Source organism: Protobothrops mucrosquamatus, unplaced genomic scaffold, assembly GCF_001527695.2.
Source record: "Protobothrops mucrosquamatus isolate PMUCROS unplaced genomic scaffold, P.Mucros_1.0 scaffold54, whole genome shotgun sequence".
Lineage (NCBI taxonomy): Eukaryota > Metazoa > Chordata > Lepidosauria > Squamata > Viperidae > Protobothrops > Protobothrops mucrosquamatus.
Window position 1 is genome coordinate 143,883 of NW_015386435.1, and position 23,008 is coordinate 166,890.

General features: G+C 44.3%; 2 protein-coding genes across 2 annotated transcripts in view; both read right to left on the minus strand.

The window, feature by feature from the left end:
* The window catches only part of DLX1 (distal-less homeobox 1), a 2,329-nt gene extending 1,979 nt beyond the window's left edge, over positions 1-350 (minus strand). Inside the window, exon 1 of the mRNA XM_015811872.1 lies at positions 38-350. Within this exon, the coding sequence (XP_015667358.1) occupies positions 38-350 (313 nt within the window). The remainder of the gene's footprint in view (positions 1-37) is intronic.
* Positions 351-8,166: 7,816 nt separating this feature from the next.
* METAP1D (methionyl aminopeptidase type 1D, mitochondrial) overlaps positions 8,167-23,008 on the minus strand; it is a 79,515-nt gene continuing 64,673 nt past the window's right edge. The window contains exons 7-10 of the mRNA XM_015811860.1: positions 11,354-11,451; positions 9,865-9,912; positions 8,620-8,698; positions 8,167-8,455 (exon numbers count right to left, since the gene is read on the minus strand). Coding sequence (XP_015667346.1) covers positions 8,377-8,455; positions 8,620-8,698; positions 9,865-9,912; positions 11,354-11,451 — 304 coding nt within the window. The 3' untranslated portion in view covers positions 8,167-8,376. The remainder of the gene's footprint in view (positions 8,456-8,619; positions 8,699-9,864; positions 9,913-11,353; positions 11,452-23,008) is intronic.

Sequence of the window (23,008 nt, forward strand, 5' to 3'; positions counted from 1 at the left end):
CCTGCCCTCCCCCCTCTCGCCGGCAAGTGGCACGTACCTGTCTCCTCTAACCGAGTCTGAGCCAAGCTGGTGCTGTTGGGGTAGGACTGCACCGAGCTCATGTAAGGGTTGCCCGAGTGGCTGCTGACCGAGTTGACATAGGGGTAGCCCAGCGGTCTGGAGAAGGAGGACGCGGCGCTGTACGAGCTGTCCGGCTGCGAGTGGCCGGCCGAGTGTAAACAGTGCATGGAGTAGTGGCCGTGGGCCATGGGCGACGGAGGCATTTGCTGCCCGGGCGGGCCAAACTCCATGAAGACCGCCTTGCCTGAGACGGGGCTATTTAGGCTCTCTGGCATGGTGGTCATGGTCATTGCTCGCCGCTGACTCGGGTGTCTCTCTCGCTCGCTCTCTCCCTGCCTCGCTTGCTCTCTCGCTCTCCCTTTCGCTCTCTCGCTTTCTTTCTCTCTCGCTCGCTCGCTCTCTCTCCCTCGTCCTTGGGGGGGGGGGCTCTCTCCCGGCCTCGCGTTCCCGGGACCCAATTTAAGAGGCCCGGGGCTTTTCACTTTCCATTCATAAGAAAATGGAGTTTGGCTCTTTGAAAAAAAAAAAAAAAGTGTCTCTAAGGCAGGAGATGCTGGGGGGATTCTACCCAAACTCGCCTAAAAGCTTTGACTCAGCCAAACGCCATGAATATGCATGAGCTCGCCGAGCTGATTGGCCCGCCGTCTGGCAGAAGCGCTCGCGATTGGCCCGAGACGCTTTTCGGGGGGCTCGCCGGCTGGACCGGGCGAGCGAGCGAGAGACGGACTTCGCCTGAGGTGGAGGAGACGCGGCCGTGGGACCCTCTCTCCCTCCCCCCCCCGCGCCCTCTCCGCCAAGAGTGCGGGGGAGAAGACAGGGAAAAGGTCGCCAACCAGGAAGCCGGCCCTCTCCGGCCGTCCTCTTCTCCGATGGAGAGGACGGAATCCCGGCTCCATCCCGCCCCCCTCCCCCAGCTCGGCTTGACTTTTCTGGGTGCCCCCTCTCGGTGTGACTCGCGACTAACTCCACAGCAACTGTGTGTAAGCTGGAAAAAGAAGCACGAGGGTCTCCCACTCCTCCCCCAGGGGGCCCCCACCCCAACTTCTCCGGCTCTGCCTGACTCCTGCCCTTGCGGCCTTTTCAGGTGTGGGGTGGGTGGGTGGGAACCGCTTCGTGGAGCCTCGGAGCGGCCGCCGGTTGCGGGCCGGTCCTAGTCTAAGCCGCAAAGCGGAGGGGTGGGCGAGCGCAGTCGGCAGGTGTGATGGGTGTGATGGGGCGAGGCCGGCCAGGCCCCTCCTTGCAGGCGCTGCGCAATTCGCGGGGCAGGTTTCCCCCCCCCTCCCCGGGCTGCGTTTTTGCGCGCGAGAGGGGCCGGTGGAGCGGGAGGACTGCCAAACCCCACGGAAGAAGCGAGCTGGAGCGATCCGAAGCGACAGCCGAGCGCAAGAGGGGCGACGGACCGCGCTTCCACTCTCGGCAAGCAATGTCACGCGTGGGGGGGTCAGGTCAGGTCATTGAAGCGCTTCGCGCCGCATCAAGTTGGTAGCGACGCCGGCCAGTCTGAAGGGGGCGAGAACCAAGCCGGACTCGGTTAGACGAGCCCAAATTTAGGAGGGGATGCCCACTTTAGGAGTCAGAGCCTCGGGCCGTGAAATTTACTCCTTGCGACCCCCTTCAAAATCAATTATACTGTAGACCTGGCACCCCTCTAAAGTTTCTTTTAAAGTTGAAGTCCTCAAGAGAGGTGAGGGAACCGCGGGAAAGCTGCTGGGTCTAACTCCCCTGAGCAGCAGGTTAGTTGCAGACTAATTTTCTGAATAGTGGTTGCCCTGGACGGTTTTTTCAGAATTCAACCTATAAAGTACTAGGGGGCGATTAAGAAGGAAAACCTGCCCTTGGTGATAAATTCTAAATAACGGGCACGTTTGCTTTTCTGTGAGTTTGTCTGAGCAGCCTAAGCTTGAAAATGGGGGGGGGGGAAAGAGGGGGCGGAATAAGTCTCCCCGGCCTCTGTGAGAACAACGGGACTACTTTCGAATTCAAGTCGCACAGAAAAGGGGGCTGCGGGCTGAAGTGACCTGATCTGTTTCTACAACTTCCTTCCTTCCTTCCTTCCTTCCTTCCTTCCTTCCTTCCTTCCTTCCTTCCTTCCTTCCTTCCTTCCTTCCTTCCTTCCTTCGATTGTCTCTAGTTGAGCAGAGTAGCAAAATAGTTTCCTCGCTGTCGCCGGGCGAGGCCTCCAGGGTGCAATCTCCACTGACTTTCTGAAGTCTAATAATTAGAAAGCATCGGCGGCTAATTATTTCTTTCCTCTCTCTCTCTCTCTCTCTCTCTCTCTCTCTCTCTCTCTCTGTTTGTAGATTGAGATGCCGGGCGGAGCGTGCCATCCTGGAAGGGGGGGGGCGGGTTAAGGGTGGGAAGAGGGCTGATCTTGCGGAAAGTTCACACGTGCAGCTGTATTAGTTACTGATTCACTTGATTAAATGCTAGTCTCAAGTGCTCTGATCCACAGCTGAAGGCGCCCCCATTAGCATAACACTGATGCTTAATTCTCATACGCATAATTAGCCATATATTTAACACTAATGGCGGCGCGCGAAGCCTTTGGCGTGTTTAAACAACCGGGGTTGGGGGGGGGAAATATATAAATATATATATATATATATATCTATATATCACACTCACCCCCACGTGCACGCACGAGCCCCCCGAGACACGCACGCGCTCCTCTTTGGCCCAAGCTCCCACTTCTCCCTTCTCGGTTCCACCTCGGCAGCGTCGAGGGCGCGCACGGAACCTCAGCTCTGTAATCAAGCCCACTTTTTTTTTTTTTTTTTTGGCAAAGGGAGATCACCAGTAAAAACGAACATTCAGACAAATTGCATTGCGGGTGGCGTTATAGATATTAACGGGGGAGGCCTCCCTTCCCCGCCGGCTGGCTGGCTGGCTGGCTGGCTGGCTGCTTTTCAGAAGCCGGCGAGCAGCTCCTGAGCTTGCCGCGAGCTCGAAGGCGACGGTGGCGGGCAGAGAGAGAAGCGAGAGACCATCCCATAACGCCCCGCCGGCACCCATAGCGTCCACTTCCGACGGGCTCTGGAGAGTGGGGCTAAAGCGGGGCCATCTGCCTCCCTGGGACTCTTTCCGAGGCTGGGAGCCCCTTCTTGCTTCCCGTCCCCCCCTCCCCCGGCCGCGCCAGGGAAGAGCGGCGCCCTCGGTGCCCACCGCAACGCACCTGGCGACTCAGCCCGCCCTGCCCGTTTTTTCCTCACCTGGACCCCGGAGCGCGTAAGTGTGGTGGCCACCCAGACAGGTCTGGCTCGGGTGGGCGAGGGGAGCGGAGTGGGCCCGGGGAAAGGAGAAGGGACGGGAATCAAGCCTTAGTTCGGGTTTTTTTGAAGTTCCCGAAAGTGTTTCCGAACTGGGAGAAAGTTTGGAAGTGGCTGGAGGAGGAGGAGGAGGAGGAGGGGGCAAGTTGCCTCTCAGCTCGGAGTCCAGGTCCTTCTTGGATGGAATGGCGTTTGAGTTCGGTCTCACTCTCCTAGTCCTCATTGAGGCTAATCGGATGGCTTTTTCAGCCGGCCGGTGGTGGTGCGCTGAGCAAAAAAAAAAAAAAGTCTGTTTAAAGTTGGGCTGTTCTGGGGTCTCTGCAAAAAGCACCGGTCTCGGGCCTGCAGATTTTCTTCCTGCGAGAGAAAGGAGAGTTTTCGGGTGAAGCGCCTGGCCGGATGGCCAGAGACGCCTTAGAGGAGGGTTAAGTTTTGCACCGGCCTTGCCAAGCGGGTTGAAGGGAAGCTGGAGGGCGGGGTGGGGTGGGGGAACTATTGCATTTGTCTCACGCGCGCTGGAAATCTGCACCGGTTCTTGATTTCGCATGAACGCGCCGGTCTGAATCAACGGAATTCTTTTGCTTTGCGTAGAATTCGTTTTCTGTGCTCACGCGGCGACTTCGGTTGGGCCCTTTACACTGAAGTAACCCAGCTGAACTCAGCCAGACCTACTTTTAGGTCGAAACCCATCGGGTGGTCCTTTCCGTCGACATCTGTGTTAGAATTTGTTTGAAATTCAAGGGGGGGGGTGGCCGAATCCATCAGTGGGCCAACCATTTAATCAGGTCTGGTAACGCAGCTTTTTTTAATCAATTCTGATAAAGCCTGTCCACTTCTGGCTTATATACTGGGCGGAGGAAAATGGTCACTTCTTAAAGGAGTACGCGGGGCCCTACGGTGGCTGCCCCCTTTCCTCGTCCGGCCCCCCCCCCGGACGCTGTGGCTGACCGAAACCACAAAGTGAAGGATTCCGATCGGCCCAAAGCTTAACTTCGTTGAGATTGAAGACTCTCCTGGAGAACTCCAGTCCGTTCATCCCTAAGGACTTCTGAGAAAACACGTGTAGAGATTGCACGTGTGGAGGACATGTTGTGCCTGCGGGGAGTGGGCAGAAAATGCGCTTCCCACTTGATCGCGCGGGGACCTCGATTTTGCTTGTTTTCTGCACCTGCTTATGACCGGAGCAAACGGACGTTATTAAATAATTGGGTCAAAGTAGTTTTGTGAGGTTGGGGCTCTGAAGTCCCTGAAGTGGAAATGCTTGAGAGATGTTCCTGGAGGGGCAGGAGGACAGGGAAGGAAAAGAGTTGTTTTATCTAGAAACCCACCAACTTTGTGTTCAGATCTAGCGGGGGGGGGGGAGGGAGGGAGGGAGGGAAGGAAGTGCCAGTCAAGCACAGAACTTTCCAAACTTTGCTATTCTTTTCACTGTCCCAGTGACAGCAACGACTCTCTCTCTCCCTCCCTCTCTCTCTCTCACACACACAAATAAACCTTTCTGCAATCACCTTAATCATTAGGATTATAAATGTGTATCATAAATGCTGCTATCTCAGTCTAATTGCTAGGCAAACAGCTTGTTACCACAGCAGTTGGTAAAATCCTGCAGTCCTAATAAAATTAACCTGAGGGGGGAGTAACCCTCTGGGAAGGCTGCAATTAAACAGAGAGAGAGAGATGCTGGCCCAGTACAGAAGATGTACCCTTAAGCCTAGGCATAGCTACTCAGTTGTAAATCTCTGGGTTCCGTAGCACTGACTGGACTCTCGTGGAGATACATAGAGGTTTGTGACTTTTATATGCAATAATCAAACCTTAGTTCTTCCACTGAACTAAGTAGGAAGCACAGTGTTGTCTACCTCAGACCCAAGTCGCTGGACACTTCAGAAGTGTTACTTGCTTAGGAGAAAGTCTTGGGCAACTACTCAAAGCCTGTGAGATTTATCTTTTTTACTCCAACCCAACGTGGAAGGCCAGATGTAGTTCTGTTTTTCACAAACAAGCCTATACCAATGTACACATTGGTATAGTCTGCTAAGCCTTGATTTGGTTTCATAAATACTTTATTGCATAAACCCACAATGCCTGGTTTCATACATTCGTGAAATCATAGAACATAGTTTATGAACACAGGTTAATCCCAAACCCAAGGGCTGGTATGGTGGTTTAATGTTCTGTGTAACTCCAACTGCCCGGGGGGGGGGGAGAGAGGAAGTTCCCAGAGGAATCTCCAATCAAAGAGTCTTGTGTCACCTTAAAGCTTCATGCATTTATTATAGTTGGGAGGTAGTGGATTGCAGCGCCATGGACTATAGGTTGCCGGAGCTGGTGTCCTCCGTTTACACCCTTTAGTAGAAAGAAAGGCGACCTGGGAAATAACCAAACTCTCGAAGAGCCGATTGATGCTCTTCTGAACTCAAAAAAAAGAGCCCACGAAATGTAAAGACAGGTGCCATGAACTTGGGGCCTTCTTCATCAACCCAGGTCCTTCATGGCAAACAGGTTTAGGCTTTCTTCGCTTAATTGATTGGGCTGACCTGCTGGTTCCTGACCCGACCTTCCCAAATCAGATTCTCTGTTGCTTAAAGCGCGGGGGGGGGCTCTGTCTCTCCACTTTCCTCCCCCCCCCCGTGAGTTGTCCGAGAAGTGAGGGAATCAAATTTGCCCAAGTATCCAACTTAATTAATCCAGCTTAATTGGGTTGCTGAATTCATTCTTTTTTTTTTCTGAGTTCGCACGAAAACAAACCAAACGAGTTGAGTTTGCCTGGAGAAGGATAAGCTCCCGTCCCTCATCCAGTTTTGCAACTAGTTGACGCGAGGTGTTTCATGTCAACCATCCAATCGAGCTATTGTGAGAATCCAGCCCGAAAGTTGGGTCTTCCACACCGGTGCTCTGATTCCTTCCAGGCCTCGTTCCATCGTACACAGCCACATATTGGTCAAGGACAATGGAGATTGTAGTCTAGCAGCTCTGGAGGAGCGCCAGTGTGGCAAACTATGATCTACTCTCCTTCAAAGCATGGTGAAACCCCCCACACTCCTTTTAATATTGGAGCAGCGATATAACTCCTTTATAAGCAAGGGAGGCCTCGCTGTTTACGAAGTGGTCGTCAAATCTCCACCATTCGTAAACTAGGATTTGTGTCTTAAAGAGACTTGTGTGAATCCAGACAATATTTTTTTTTTTTACTCAACCATGGTTTCTCGCCAAATTGCCTATTCCTAGCTAGGCTCTCACCAAAATTTGATTTCTGTCCCAGAGCCTTTCTCTTACCCGAGTACACCTTACCAAATTTTAATTCCACAACGACCCAGCGCTCGAAAACAATTTATTACCGGGGAACAATCGGATTATTTTTTTATATAAAAAAAAACTCAAAACAAAACTAAGCGAATTATAATTTTTTTGTGCCGGCCCTCCCGCTTAACGCTACCTTTTGGAGCGCGCGTGAAAGGGGGGCAAGAAAAAGAAAACAAAACCCACCACCTCGTTAACGAGCTCGTCGAAATCTGCTTTAACGTGTTTTTTCTGAATGAAGCCAATTTGGGGGGGGAGAGGGCGTCCGACATTCCACCGTTTGCTTTGATGGTTCCTGCTGACGAAGCCACCGTGGCCAGGTTTCACAGTTTGGCTTAGGCTACTAGAGGAAAACTGGGAAACGTAGATTACTCTCGAGGTGAACCCGAGTACCGTAACTTTTGCCTGCGTGGGTCGGCGGGGGGGGGAATGAGCTTCGGGCTTTAGCGTGATTGTTACCCCCGGGGCACTAACCCGAAAAGTGAATTTCAGGCGACTGACGCCGCCGAGTCCAGTCAGGAGATTCCCTTCTTCCTCCCTTCCCAGCTCGCGCCTATTTGTCCTATCCAAGGAGCTCCTTTGCATTGGCAGCTGCATCCTCTCTATCCCAACCAGCCGCTTTTCCAGCAAGGGGGCATTTCGCTCGCCTCCCCCCCCCGTAACTTTCCTTCCCCCCCCCCAGGCTCTTCCCTCATTGAGATTCGGCTTTAGCTTAGCTGATCCTGCTTCAAGTTTGTGCGGGGAGGGGGGGGCTCTGGCTTGGCCCGCAATACCTGTGTAGAAGGTCTCCAGCAGCTAGCCTGGAAGGCCCTTAACCCACGGGGTAGAGAGCTACGTGTGTGTGTGCGCACCCGCGTCTGTGGCTTCCTTCTGGGCATTCAGGTGCCCCCCCATAAGGAAGCCCTTAACTGCCAGCCTGGAAGGCCCTTAACCCCCAGGTTAGAGAGAGAGAGGTGTGTGTGTGTGTGTATGTGTATGTGGCTTCTTTCTGGGCATTCAGGTACCACCACCACCCCATAAGGAAGCCCTTAATTGCCAGGACTTCAAACTTCTCCTCTTTTCCTGGAAGATTTGGCTTGGGATCTGGGGCAAGACTCCTCTGATCAAGCAATACCTCTGCAGTAAAGATGCAGGCCTCGGTCAGGCTGGAGTCCAGTGGGAAAAGGGGCACCAGTTTAGGCAAGATCACCCTCAAGTAATAATATCATCCTCAGAATAATTAAGAGTAACAGTAACACAGTAAAAAACCACTTTTTCTTTTTTAGCAAAGGGAGGGGTTGTTGGGTCTGAAGGTTCTGATATACAGAGAGCTTGACTGGCTGCTAAAGATGTTAAGTGGCTGCAAAAGCCGCAAGAAATAAAGTTTGCCCTTTTGCTTTGCTTGTTATTTCCAGGTCTTTGAAAACCCATTTGACTATGTAAACATGTGGGCACTGCCACAGGGACTAGGAACAGCCTCGAAAGAAAGCATAAGAAAGAAAAAAAAACAAAGGGAGAGGGGAGGAAGAAACACACCCTCATTTTATTTTATTTTATTTAGGAAAGAGGGGATTATATTTTTTTGTATAGTTGTGGAGTAGGGTTACAAGCTTTGTTTAAAGATTATCCCGTTTTTTACATCACTGTCCTTTGAGGATCCTGCAGAAAGCAGCTCCCCTAAATAAATAAATGGGTTGATGCAGCCCTTCGTGTGCCAGCTTTTCCCCGGGGATGCACCACAGGAAAAGGTTCTTCTGCCAGCTGGTGGCTCTTAAGTTTCCTTAGCCAGGAGGGTCAGGATTTCTGCTCCTTTGTCTGTAATGACAATGGTGTGCTCGAACACGGCTGATCTGAAAGAGAGGCAAGAAGCAGTGAGCTTGAGGACAGGGTGGTCCTGGAGCCTAAGAATTCCATCTTGAAGGAAAAAAATGCATGAGATCCAACAGAACTTCCAATTAGGGAATTATAAATTAAACTGAGAATTAAAATGACAACAGGAAAGGTGCTGTACTACCTTTTGAGGTCTGCGCTTATCAGAGTCCAATCATCATCCAGGAGATAACATTCAATCATCCCTTCCATTATTACAGGCTCTGATGCAACAAACAGAGGATGAAATAAGTATTGTGATAGTGATTCCGCCCGCAAGCTTGTCCTTCCTAACCCTCAAGTTTGCCAGTTTGTCCAGATAAACCATCTTGAATTTTACTGAGCCTGTGGCTCAAAAAATCCAATCGCAAAAGGAAAGTAGCAAGGAACCATCAAGCTAGAACCTGGATGCGGCCCTGTTTCAAAAGGTGGAAGAAGGGCATTTTAATCAGGCTTTAATTAAGATCCTCATGGATCATAACAACCAAAACCCCTAGCCACGTTCCTCCAAAGAGCAGGCAGGATGGAAATATTTGATTTTTTTTTAAAAGCAGGTTTTAAAATGTTCATTAAATCAGCAAAACAACAATTTTCTTATTTCCCCTTAATTGCTGTACCATTTAGGCACGCCGTGAGCGAGGAATACATTTTTTCCCTCTCTCTTTCCACCCCCTGATAAGCTGTTGATGATTGGTATTTAGTATGTTCAATCTCCCAGGTGAGGGCTGCTGACTGGCTACTCAGCCAAAATGACAGAAGGGTAGCTCCTGCGTTCCAATAAAGGGGCATAATTGTTTCCAGAGAGTTGGGTGGTTAATCTGTTATTTGGGGGGGGAATCAGCCTTCAAACTGATCTCTTGCTGTGAGCTCAGCTTCACTTCCTCCCAAAACCCACTGGGCTGTCATGACACAATCTAAATCTATCCTTAGGATGGACGGAGGAATTGTCAGCTCTCAATTTCCCCCTTGCGTGAAGCTTCCAAACCAAGGCTAGGATTGGTCATGAACAGCTGTTCTGCTCTGGGCAAATCAACCCATGAAAACTATCTCAGGCAATAAAGCCATCTCACCTCTGGATAGAGAGATGGGCAGCATGCCAATTTAATAAATAAAATATATAATAAAATCAGAAGTCAGTGATAGATTATTTTTTTTTAAAAAAAATCAAAATTAACAAAATGCAGATACTATCACGAAAATCCAAATAGAAACCGTGTATCCAATGACTTAAGAATAACTATACTAAGACATTAAAGATTCAAATAGAGGTGCTTGGGTATTGCTCTATTAAAACAATAGCAGTACTAATGACTCTGGAGAAAGGAAATCCAATTGAGCAGTAAGACAGCATGAAGATATTGCCACAGTTTTAATACAAACCATAACAAACCTATTGTGAATGCCATTCCCTTCTCCATTAACACGTCATTTTCGTTGGCTGCAAAATAAAATAGAAATTACCCAGGTAAATAAAAAGATGATCTTTTGCTAGAAATTGTGTTTCCCTCAGATAGGTCCATTCTCTAGTTTAAGCCCATCTTTACCCTGCAAAGTTTCTCATCTGTCCTAGATTATTCTGAATTCAGAAGACAGTACTGGCCAATTTGTCTGACTTCAGAGACGGGACTGGTCAATTTGAGGCTAACCCTAACCTAAGTATTCATCTAGTTGGAATGAAAAACTATCAAAGGAAAGAAATACTGAGTTCAGATTTTAAATTAAAATTACCCTATAAGCTTGGGGAGACAAAGAAACTAAAGGAGATCTAGGCGAATGACTATTTTACACAGAGAGTGGAGTCCAAACCTCACACCTGCATTCCTCGGTATCATTACTTGAACATAAATAACACAAGTTACTTCCAAGTAGAAGTGAAAAGATGCTAATATTCTCCCTCTACCCCCTCCCCCCAGTTTTTAGTTATTAATTTCAGATTAGGCCCAAATGCTGCTTCTGTTCCAATCCCCAATGTGGGAAAAAGTCTGGGGGGTTCTGAGGGATTATTGTCAAGAGCTGTCTTTTAGCAATACCTACATTTTTAATGTGAAAAGGTAATCCACGAAAATCTGAAGACAGATGACAAAAGAAACGTGTGGCATTCAGTATCAAATGGAAACTAGAGTTTCTGATTCTGTTTCCCCATACTGCTCTTTTGCACAAAAGCCATGTCTCAGAGGAGAGTCAATCCTACAGTGTACCCTCTTTCTTCCATTAACGTCTAAAGTTAATGGCCTCAAGTCAATTGCTGTAGATACCAGTTGGGGCCATGTATTGTATAAAGCTATCTTTTTCCAACCTGTCTCCTGGAGATGGGCAATTCCAATATTCTTGGAAGGCACTAGTTTGCACAAGGCTTCATGAAGTCACATGTGATTTAGTTTGGCTTAATGCAATGTACAAACCTTAGTTTTAAGCACTGCAGTAGTTTATTACAGTAGAAATCTTGTCATAAGATTAGTGCTTGCCAAAAATCTGATCACTAGAACTGGTTCAACATACTATGATTTATCATGATGAGCAGGAACGCCAAAACCTTATTAGTATTTGTCACGCAAGCAAACCAGAAGACCTTAAGAGGCTTAGCACCAATGGTGAGCAGTTTGAATTAGTGTGGAAAGAAAAATGCCTCCCACAATTCTGGAATATGTCAGGATAGTGCTTCTGTTTGATCATCTTTCTGATTTGTTCATGTGAATTTTCCCTTACAGTCCTTTACTTCCATTGAGTAAGCAAAGGGACAATTATTTCTAAGAAGTGACAAAATCACTTGCCAAAATTTTTATGTACTGGCAGGAGCACACAACCCTTTTGCGGTTGGATGCAAATATAATGTAAGGTATTCAAAGGACCACGGAAAAATTAAGGAGGGACCCTCTTACCATGTTGCCAAACTTCAGGATTACTATGTAAGTTCGTTCCTATCCCATGACCACCAATGTAAGGGCAGACTTGAAAACCATTTTGATGTGCAATGTTGCTTTAGAAAAAACACAGAAATGTTTAATATAGCAAACAATTTCCAAATTCAGAAGAATGCATTTCGTTAAAGATATCATCATTATCACGTTTTCACAAAAGAACACAGCCAAGGATCCTGACACTACCACTTTGCGTCAGAAAAGTGCATTCTCGTATTTTCCTAAAACTCAAAGACTTCATTTCATTTCTGAAATGGCAGAATATCCTGCTGTTCAGTCTCTGTAATAAAAAGGGAAAAGGGAATGAGGAATGTTATGAATGAGGATCTCCATCAAGAGCTAGGAAAGTATTAAGAGCTTTACAAAGATAATTCTGTTTTTTGGAGTGTTATCCTGGCTCTAAAAATCAGGAACTTTAAAAAACAATTACATTTGTCCAGGAACTGACAGAGGATTATAAAGTTAGAATTACTTTAAATCCGCCAAGCATTAGATCAGTACTTTCATTATTTGTAAAGCTGGGAATCTGTATCCAAAATTGTACATTTTAGGCATACAAGCATTTATAAGAGGAAGATTTTGCAACCGTAGTGCTTCCAATTCTTGTTTAGTGCTTTCTATAATCCTGCCTTAAATAGAGATAGGACAGAATTTGTTTAGTTTGTATTTGACTATGAACTTACCTACTTATCTATAGTTTCAAAGCATTATTTGGACCAAACTTTTGCCATAGTTCAAAATTTGCAGTCTTTTGAATTTACAATACACCTCAACAATGAAAAAATACATTAGGGAAAAGATTACACAAAATGCATATATTAAAGTCAGCATGGTCAAGTGGTTCAGGCACCAGGCTAGAAAGCCGGAGATGGTGAGTTCTAATCCCACCTTAGCCATGAAAGCCAGCTGGGTCACCTTGGCCAGTCACTCTCTCTCAGCCCCACCCACTTCACAGAGTTGTTGTTGTGGGGAAAATAGAAGGAGGAAGGTATATTAGATACGTTCACCACTTTGAGCTATTGGTAAAAATAATAAAGGTGGGATACAAATAAATAAAAATAAGCAAAATAGGCAAAATACACTGTATTACAGGAAAGAAAAATGCACACTTGGAGAAATGGTTTTCAAAACTCAGACACGTTTAATTCAGATTTCTTTAAAAACAAGTCCTTATGTTTGATGAAGCAAGCCATCTATTTGCAAAAGTGAGGAAGACCCAACACGAAAACCCCAAATTGATAGGCTCATCTCTGGCCTTAAACAGAACCACAACCATGGCTCCCTTTAGTTGAGTGGAGTTGGCTTTATCTCCAGTAGGATCCTCCAGAATTTGCAGAATCAGAAGAGCTGGGTAACTGTTGCTTTTCATTCAGAAGGAACTCAGAAACCTGAAAATTGCCATTTTCCTTTAAAGGCATTCCCAGAGCACATATAGGTAGTACAATAGAGATGACAGGCAACTTCTTTTCTCAAATAAAAACGCATGTTGCCCTCTCTACTGGATTACATTGGAACCTAAAGCCTGGCAATTTATTGTTGTCAACCTTAATCATGGTGTTTTAACATAAAATATTTTAAAAGGTAGCACTGAGCCACATTAGCATATGTTTGGAAAGGTTAAGGATCTGTTAATAGCTTTATGTGCGTGTGGCTTTAAATATAAAGTAAAAGTCCCTGTCCAGGTGTGTTTGACTCTAGAGGGTGGTGTTCATCTCTGTTTCTTAGCTGAGCAAGCCAGCGTTGTCCGTTGTCCATGACTATACGCTAAGGTGCACAGAATGTTGTTACCTCCCCACCAAAGTGGTACCTATTTATCTACTCGCATTTGCATGCTTTCAAACTGCTAGGTTGGCAGCAGCTGGGAGAAGGGAGCTCCCCCCCCCTGTGGTGCGGTGCTTGGGACTTGAACCCAGGCTGTCAGCTTTCCAGAAGACAAGCTCATCATATTTAATTGCTGAGCCATCACAGCCCCACAGCTTTAAATATAATGAACATTATAAAAGAATTAGGCATGGAGTACTAGATTGATCTTTTATATTAGTTAAATTAGGGCGAACTTTTTGTCCAATATAGTATGTTGAAAGCATAGTAGAAACGAGGGCAAAGTTTGCTAACCATGAGTGTGAATCTTGCAAGTGAAAACACCATAGTTTAGCAACTTGAGATTAGACCGCAAACAAATGTTACAGCATATTGGGGTAAGGAACACCAAATGTTTTGATCAAATTCAATCACTGCCAGTCAGTCTGATTAATAGCAAAGAACAGTAGGAGGAATAGTTGAAAACAACTGGATGGCACTCTGCTGCCTATCCCTGCAGTACAACTTCATCATCACTAACAGGATGTGTCTTCCTCTGGGTTAATAAACTGTTAAGGGTTCAAGCTAATTCAGTTCCCACTGTTCCAATATAAGAGAACATACACAGCTCAGGATTGAACCATGGAGCCCCTGGACTCCACAATTCCCATTGCCTTTATATTTTTCAATTCACTCAGAATATGGTGGCTCCTAATGCTGCTAACTGGATTTAATCCTCTTTGGACTTGTCTTTGTTAAAAAAACAACAACAAAGAGAGGACCTCTTTCAGTTCTCTAGGAATGCATATGAGTGCATATACAGTGACACATTTGTTATTGCTTTGTGGCCTCATTTTAGTTCCTTTTTAGAGGCATTGTAGGAAAAAATGATGCTACATATACTTTCACATCCCTAATTCCCAACTTCCTCACTTTTGAAGACTGAAACCATGTTTTACAGAATATTTTATAGAATATTCAAGGCAAATATTCTTTAACAATGCCATTGCCACTGAAAGTCGGTCATGGAAAAGGAAAGGCAGTTGAAAGGCCTTATTGCTCCAATTCTTTCATTAAATGAAGTCCTCTGTTTGTACATACTGTACACTTCCACAGGAACATGATAGAGATGGCTGTGACCACTGGCACTCATGAGTTGAGTCCAGAGTCCAGAAATGACATGCACGAAAAGCAGCAGTCTTAAAATGCTATATGTATAATTATGACTGTTGATGGAGTTCCGTTGGCATGAGATATTGTTAGCTCAACAAAATTACAATTTGGAGGTATTGTGGGAACTCATATTAAAAAAAGTGAATAGTCTTTTCTATTTCAAAGACCTCTGTGTCTGTACAGGCGAGGAATTGGTTTCTTTTCTCCCATTTATTTTACACATCACGTCAGGCCATGCCCTTTTGCCCCAATGCTCACGAGTGCATGGCCACAATCAAGTGCTACCAGGATACAGAAGACTCCCAACTACGGCAAAGTGGAGAAGTAGGTCAATAACTTTTCATTATGTTCACAGATAACACCTTGAATGGATTTTTCTGAACAGGTTCTATAGATTAGCTACTGCTTGCCTACCAGCACCACCAACAAAAATCTTTAGCTATTACAGTATTTTGCGTGATTCTGGTGCACAGCAGAGTATAGATCTCAAATGCATGATAGCTGAAATGTCTTTATGGATCACCTAAATACTCGCAGGGAGTTAAGTAATGACGCAAAGAAGCAGGGACATGGAAGTTAAAAGATGGGTAGAAAATCAGTCTTGATAGGATTTGAAAGGTTTAATTGGAGTCCCCAAGAAAAAATGAGAATGAAAAGAAGCCAGAAAATTAACAGTGTCCACACGGGTGCATAAAAATGAACAGGCTAAAGAGAAAATAACGAGTCTGTTTCTTGAACAATGCAGCAAACCGCCTTTTTATAGTTCTATACTTTTCTTCCAAGTTTGCTAGTGCCAAAATAATTGGATTAATTTTTTATTTGGGTTTATTCATGCTTATTATTTTGCAGCACTAAAGTGCTTTTTTTTAAAGAAAAAAAATTATTCTAAGATAGAAGTAGGATACTCAAAGCAAGTTTTTGACTTCCAAATTCTTTAATCCTAACTGTATAGCTTTATACTAAGCTGCCTTTAGTTTTGGAGTTGAAATTTAAACACGGAAATCCTGGGACCTGAATTTCTCCCATCTCTGCAATAAATCAGTGGCTGAGAGAGAGAGAGATGTTATTATGGTTATGCCAAGCTTCTATTCAAAGCTTTGACTGAATCATCCCTTCTAATTAATTGCCGCCAAACTAGTTGAAATAAGATCTTGCATGATTTACACATTCCTAGTTGACAGATAGAAAAAGATATGTAAACTTCAGTATGAAGGTTTTAAGTGGTTTATGTATAACCACCACTACAATCAAAGCAATCCCATTCATTTGGATGCAGTTTCTAATACGTGTCTGAAATCTAGTGCCCATTTTAGATCAGTGGGAATCCTGTAGTCATTGAGTATCGCCATTGGATGTGCTATTGCAAGGCTTTTCAACCAGTGGTACGGGTACCACCTGTGGTACATTGGCACCTGGCAGGTGGTATGCGACCATCCTAGAAAAGTGGTAGCAGGGGAGGGGAATGAGCTGAACCGGTGGCAGCACCGCACAAGCCTGAGCGAGAGATGGCTGGAGCTGCAGGACTGTCAGGGCTCAGTGGAAGCGCCAGGATCAGCGCCAGGCTCCAGCTGGAGCTCAGCGCTGATCCTGGCACTTCTGCTGAGCCCAGAAGAAGCGCCGATCAGCTGGAATGTTGCAGCATCTCCTGGGTCTTGTGATTTACGTTCAGATGCTTGGCAACTGATTCATATTTATGACGGTCACAGTGTCCCAGGGTCATGTGAAGTGATCAAAACCTGCTGCAACCACCCAGCAGACGGGGGGAATAAAAACCAAACATTCTCCCACCCCACCCCCGCTGCCAATCCTCAACAGAAATGCTCACAACAATGAAAACCTCGGACAGGAGGAAGAGCGCCGCCGGGTGGGCAGGCAGGTGTCTTGCCCCGCTGTGGCTTGGGGGGCACTTTTTTCAGTGCCATTGTAACTTTGAACAGTTACTAAGCGAACTGTTGTAAGTCGACTACCTGTACTTCATTACTTTTTTCCTTTTTTTATGGATCATCAAGTTTTTGACACCTTGCTAGGCGACTGGTGGTACTCGGATATTGCCATATCCTAAAAGTGGTACAGTGGGTGAAAAGGTTGAAAAGCCCTGTGCTATTGTGTAAGATTGACTTGAGGCGAAAAGTAAGCACACTTTACCAAGAGCAATTTAAACTCCTACATTGGGTCTAAAGATCTGACCCAATATGGTTTGATATATATATAAATCTGCTTTACATTGTGTTTCTGGCCTTTAAAATTAATTAAATAATGAATTTAATTTAGCCTTTACAAACTAAGCTTGTCACATCAGAGCTGTCCGTATGTACAATCTTATTACATTGAAGGAAATAAAGGATAATTCTCTGAGTAGAATAAATCTCTCATGGAGAGGAATAGCTTTGCATGGCCATTGGAAAAGCAGGAAGAGAACCAAGAAAGTAGGAGACATAGAACCTGGGGCAAGGAATCTGGGGCAACAACCTGGATGGGAAGGAGAAGATATGAGTGGCATGAGAGAAAAATCTATCTGTAGATTTAGAAAGGAGGCAAAATAACATCCCAAACTTCATGTAAATTATAGAGCAGAATGAAGTGACAAGGCTGTTGTAGAGAGATTAAACCCAGAAGCCAAGGGAACAGAGGTCTTAGTTCCTCTAGTTTGAGTAGGACTAAATTTCATAGAAAAATGTAAATATCAATTTAAATTTCTCCACCAATTATTTGGCTAAAAGCCTCCAGCTGATGACTTACCAAAAATGTGAAAGCCAATTGTAGAAATACGAAGAATTTGTCAAATCAAGCACAGGACACTTAAATGTATTAGAGAAAAACATGGTTCTTTAATTTGGAATAATAATGAAGCACTTATAACATGGAAAGTTGACCGGCGAGGAATAGGAAACGTGCCTTCTCTAATGTAGCCCTTGTGCTCTGAAACATTCTCTCTTATGGGTTGAGGATGACCCTAACCTTGTTGGCCATTCGTAAGGTCTTAAAGACCTCGATTTGTGCCTGGGCTTGGAGCCCTGTATGTGTGAAGGGCCCCATTTCCTGGCTGTATTGATATGTATGATTTTTTTTCTCAGCTGCCATATATACAGATAGTCTTTAACTTACGAACATAATTGAGCCCAAAATTTCTGTTGCTAAGCAAGACAGTTGTTAAGTGAGTTTTGCCCCATTTTACAACTTTTCTTGCCATAGTTGTAAGTGAATCACAGCAATTGTTAAGTTAGTCACATGGTTGTTAAGTGAATCTGGCTTTCCCATCGACTTTGCTTGTCAGAAGGCCACAAAAGGTGATCACATGACCCCAGCACACTGCAACTGTCATAAATACATATCAGTTGTCAGGTGTTCAAATTTGGATCACGTGACCACGGGGATGCTGTGAAAAACAGTCATGAGTCACTTTTTTTTCAGTGCCATTGTAACTTAGAAGGGTCACTAAACAAATGGTTGTAAGTCTAGGAATACCTGAAGTTAATTTTCTATTATTTTGTAACCGTTTTTAATTGTTCTATGATTGCTCGCCACACAGAGTCACTTGCTTGAGATGGGCAGCTATAGAAATTGAATAAATAAACATGTGACATACAACATGTGTGCACAGCATTTGTTGGCTATAAAACTTTGTATATCTTTGTTTCACTGAAACAAGTCCTCTGGACTGACTTTTGTTGAATTCCTTTGTTGATGTTTCTCTTGGCAAATGATTCAAGGGGGCATTTTCCAAAAGTCATTTAATGAGAGTAAATTGCCCCCTTCTTGAAGCACTGGGGCAACTGCCTCCTCCAGAAAGCTCAGCTGTGGTTTTGTGGGCTTCCCCAACCCATCTTCACGTGCAACTGCCCCAGCACGCACAGCTGTTTTCCTTCCTGCCTTGAAACAATACTCTGAGCCTTTGCTTACCCTCAGACCGTTTTTTGTGATGCATCTCTCTGAATGGTTTGCACAGCCGAATACCCAAAACAAATGCCTGTGCATATTGGGAGCACAAAAAGCTACACCACCAGTGGAGAAGACCTATTTCATGGGGCTATATTGAGATGGTGATGAATTGTTGGGTAAGGTAGTGATGTATGTGCCTGTGTGCGACTGAGAGAGGAAATTGGGCTTAAGAATGAACAATGAGAACATCAAAAAACAAAACAAAACCCTTCCATACATTTAAAAAAATGTCCATGTCTTTAACATCATTAGATTTGTGGTTATCATTTTGTAGATATTTGGTGACAATGTTCCTTTTCTCGTTCTCAATATTTTCTGCTGAAAAATTTGTCAGAGAAGCCTTTTGACTCCAGGGCAATAGGAACAAGATTCATAGGCGATCAGTAACCACAAATTCAGTGTTAAAGGCCTTTCCATTTATGATAGCAGTTTCTCCCACTTTACAGGGTAGTGTTGCATTGACAGTTATGGGTCTTGTAGTCCAAAATATTGAGAGATTAACAGGCTGGGGGCAGGAAGGAGGGAAATGACTGTGAAGAGCAGTATTTGATTTGATTTTGGGACTGCCTGATTTAAAAATGACTCTGGATGGCTCACAATAAAAAGAAGGCAAGATAAAAAATACCACCAGATAAAAATACAGTAAAGGGAACGAAGACAGAGAATTCCACGTGTCCCTAAGCATAGGCTACAGCATTATGTCAAGCACAGCTAACCATAAGAGGTCCTACCCATTCTACCACAAGGCCTGGGAGAATAGCCAGACTATTCTACCTCAAGGCCTTCCAGTACACCATCAGGATGGGAGATAAAATCTGTTGCAAGTCAGGTTTCCCCCTTCTTTTTTGTGGATCAGCAGCAAGCTGGGGCTAATGTATAAATAATCAGAGTGGCAGTGTAGTGTACTTCTGCATGATGTACCTTATTGAGCATCTATTCTAACAATAGATGGGTATCTGCCTAAGCGCAGTCTCATGCTGTTTTACTGTACTGCAAATTACACCTGATTGAAGAGGACAAATTCCTCTTATTTGGCTTACTATTTTACAAAAATGTTACACAGCCCCAAATGCCAGCAACTGGAACTAGGATCATCATCTTTTATCAGCTTGAAAGACGATAGTAAAGTTTTCTATTATGGTGGTTTGCACCAATTCAGTTCCAGCACTTTATTCAAGCTTATGCCAAATCAGTAAATTTAGAACACTTGGATTTAAACAAATCATTTCTATTTTTCTTAGTCGGGTCAATAAGGTGTAAAGTAACAAACATTTCAACTGAACTGGATCAAGCTGATCAAGGTATCTAGCTTTCTGTTGCTGCATTTTATTGGCAGTATTGAAGACAAAGGCTGTTTTTAGCATTATCAACACAGAAAAAAATGTGATGCACATAGACAAAATAGTACAGGAGCAGCTTTCCATTTATTTGTCTTCAACGCTTATTAAGAACTGACTCCACTCAGAGTAAGATTACATAACTGTAAGGCCATCTTTTATCTTTTTTTTTTTTTTTTACTGATTTTACTATAATTTCATTGATGGTTTTGAATTGCCCAGAATCCTTGAGAGTCAGGTGGCATGCAAGTTTAAATAATAATAAGTTACAATGATCCATAAATAATAAATGGAAATTATTACCTGGCTATGCAACTATAATAATAATTTCCTTACATTGCATATGATTTGGGTTTTCCTTAATGTATTTGCTTATCCTACTCTGGTAGCTTAGTTAACATTTCTGCTGCCCCTCCCACCTGAGGTTTTGTTTCTACAGTGGCTAAACCTAATATAAAAATAAAGGTCTGTGGAAAGGTTATTATTCGTTAATGATCAATATCAAAATCAGCATATTTCAGGCTGTCCGGTCCAAATTTCTTTCAAAGTAATATTTAGGTTGGGTTTTTGGATGAGGCCATGATAAGTTGGGTTTACAACCACAATGGATATATTCACAGCACAGACTAACCCAAATTAAAGGGGGGGGGAAACATTATGGCTCGGTATGCTGCAAGAATCTATTCTTTGCAATAATAACAAACTGTTATTTAGCAAATGTGGCATCGAAACCCTGGTCTTTTTGTTGCCCTCTGTGCAACTCTGAGCACATAAGATCTTGTCACACTGTGAAAGGAGATCTTGCCTATGATGCTTGCATTGAGTAGGAAGCACCTCTATTGATTAGATGCTGTCCCACTTCCCTTGTGTTGACCCTCAGCCCAGTGCAAGTTGCCCAAAGGGAGGGAATGCCCATGGGCTCTATGCTTGTATAGAAACAGGGCTCTATGGAGGCATTTCCCACCTCACTTAAGATCTAAGGGGAAAAAAACTGGTAGTGTGAATACTCTTTATAAACTCTTTAGAGAAAAAGTTTGGGTTTTTTTTCTTTTCTTTTCAAAATGCTAGTATTGATAGCTCAAATGGCAGGCAAGGGATAGCATGTCTGCAGAAAATGGAGGATTCTCTTGGTTTTCACTACTGGAGGCCAGACTAGAAGACCTCCAAGGTCCCTTCCCACCCCATGATTCTGTATTTCAGTAGAACTCACAGAGATAGGAAAGCTCAAAGAGGGAGCGACGATTACTTCACCTTGGGGGAAGAGATGTTGCGCTTGAAGTGAAATAAAGTCTAACTGAAGTATTTTACGATTTAAGAAATTCCCCAATTACCTCTGTTATTTTTTTTTGCAGTTGAAGTACAAAGCAGCTATTTCTGAAAAAGTTAGTTAAAGAAGGGCAGAAGTGGCTTGCACTCTTGGAAAACCCAAATCAGGTTCTCTGATGGGGGCCACACACTACACTAAGGCATAATGTTTTCTTGCTTTGGTTTACTGTATGGCGTAAATCCAGGTATGGTGATTTGTAAAACATTTGTAAAACATTTATTACCTAGTGTGATGCATGAACCAAATCATATGGCCTAATAATATTGTGGCATAGTGTGTGACTTATAGATGATAACTATAGTGTCCTTTCAACTGGGTACTGAAAAGGGAGAAGAGATAACAAGCTCTTCTTCACATTTGCGCTAATGTGTTTTTCTCCCATCCTTACGTCAGGAGGAAAGCATGCTGATTGAAAAACACTGCCCCACAGCCTACAGACACTGTGCCTTGGCCCTGGGGTCAGTCAAATGTTCATTTATTTATTTATTTATCAAATTTATATAGCATCCCATCTCATGAGAAGTGACTCTGGGCAGCATACAAAAATCAAATAGAAAACAATATATACATAAAAATAAGCATTTAAAAAAATTAAAAAATCAACATTAAAAAATAGAAGTTAATTAACATTGAAAATATACAAATGCCAGGCAGTAAATGAATATATACCTCTCAATAGTGGAGTCACTGAGATATATCTCCAATTCTCCAGAAGCCCCAAGCCTGATGACATAACCAGGTTTTGAGGGACTTCTGAATAAGAGATGGAGCTAATCTAATTTCACGTTCCCTAAAATGGGTGCACAGCAGAGAAGGCTTGCCACCTAGGACCTACCAAATGTAAGTCTGTGGTAGAAGATGTTTGCAGCATGCCTTCTCTGCCAGATATAATGAGGCGAGCTGATATACATGGGAAGAGGCTACTATATGCACTGTAACATGGAGTAGTTTCAGGGCAGTGATTGGTGGAACCCGTCATCCTTTCTCCTCCCACCCAGTAATACTTACCAATGGGAAAATGAATGAGTCACTCCCCCGAACATATGACGGGGCAGAGCTGGATAGCACAACTCCCTCCTTCCAACTGCAATTAGCCTTCCTATTTGGAAAATTGTACACTACCCCCTCCAAATAATTATTCTTGCTGCCTCTTTGCACACCTGCTTTAGGAAATGCCTGTACTAAAGATGTGGGACTTACTTCCAAATCAATATACCTGGACAGAGCAGTCAAATTTCAAAGAATGCAACCAATGGAACATCCCATTTGTGTTTATTGGAAGGGGAAAAGGAAGAGTATTTTAGGATGTGTGTCTTTCTCTCTTCTTTTTCTCTGAATCCAGTAAATCTTTGAGTTCAGTAAATCCCACAGTAAAGATCATTTAGTATAAATATAGATTCAGATTGAGCTCTCCTGAGTTCAGCATGACTTATTTCCAGATCCTGGATGCCCTGTTCGCTCCTTTCTACTTGCCCCTCACCTCACCTGCCCATCGGGGGAACAATTTGCTGGTCAAAGATCTGCCTTTCTCATTTTTGCTTATGGGAATAAGCAAATGGGAATACTGAGCTCCTGGTAAACCTGTTGATCATGGATGAGACATATCAGACTTCACAAAAAATGGCGAGGAGCCCTTCAACCAGACTGGAAGTCATACTACAGGCCAAATGGAATCCAGCTTGCTGTTGACTTCCTCTATCCACACTAGAGAGTTCTTCTACAGCAGGGAAAACACCACTTTCAAATCAAATGCCATGGATTGGCTTCAGTGGGTTGGCAACAAGATGGAAGCACCATGGTGAGGTCATGACCTTTGCAAACAGTGAGATATCTTAATATCATGGCAACCAGGACATATGGATGAGCATTTAGGAAATTGATTTGAGCCGTTTGGTTTTTTTTAAATTGATGACAAAGGACCAATTCAACAAGGCATACCTTGGAACTTCCTCATACAACAGTACTATCTCACACAAGTTCACCGTGGATTTGCTTTTCTGAAAGATTTTAATAGCCTTCTGCTTACCAAAATAATAGGTC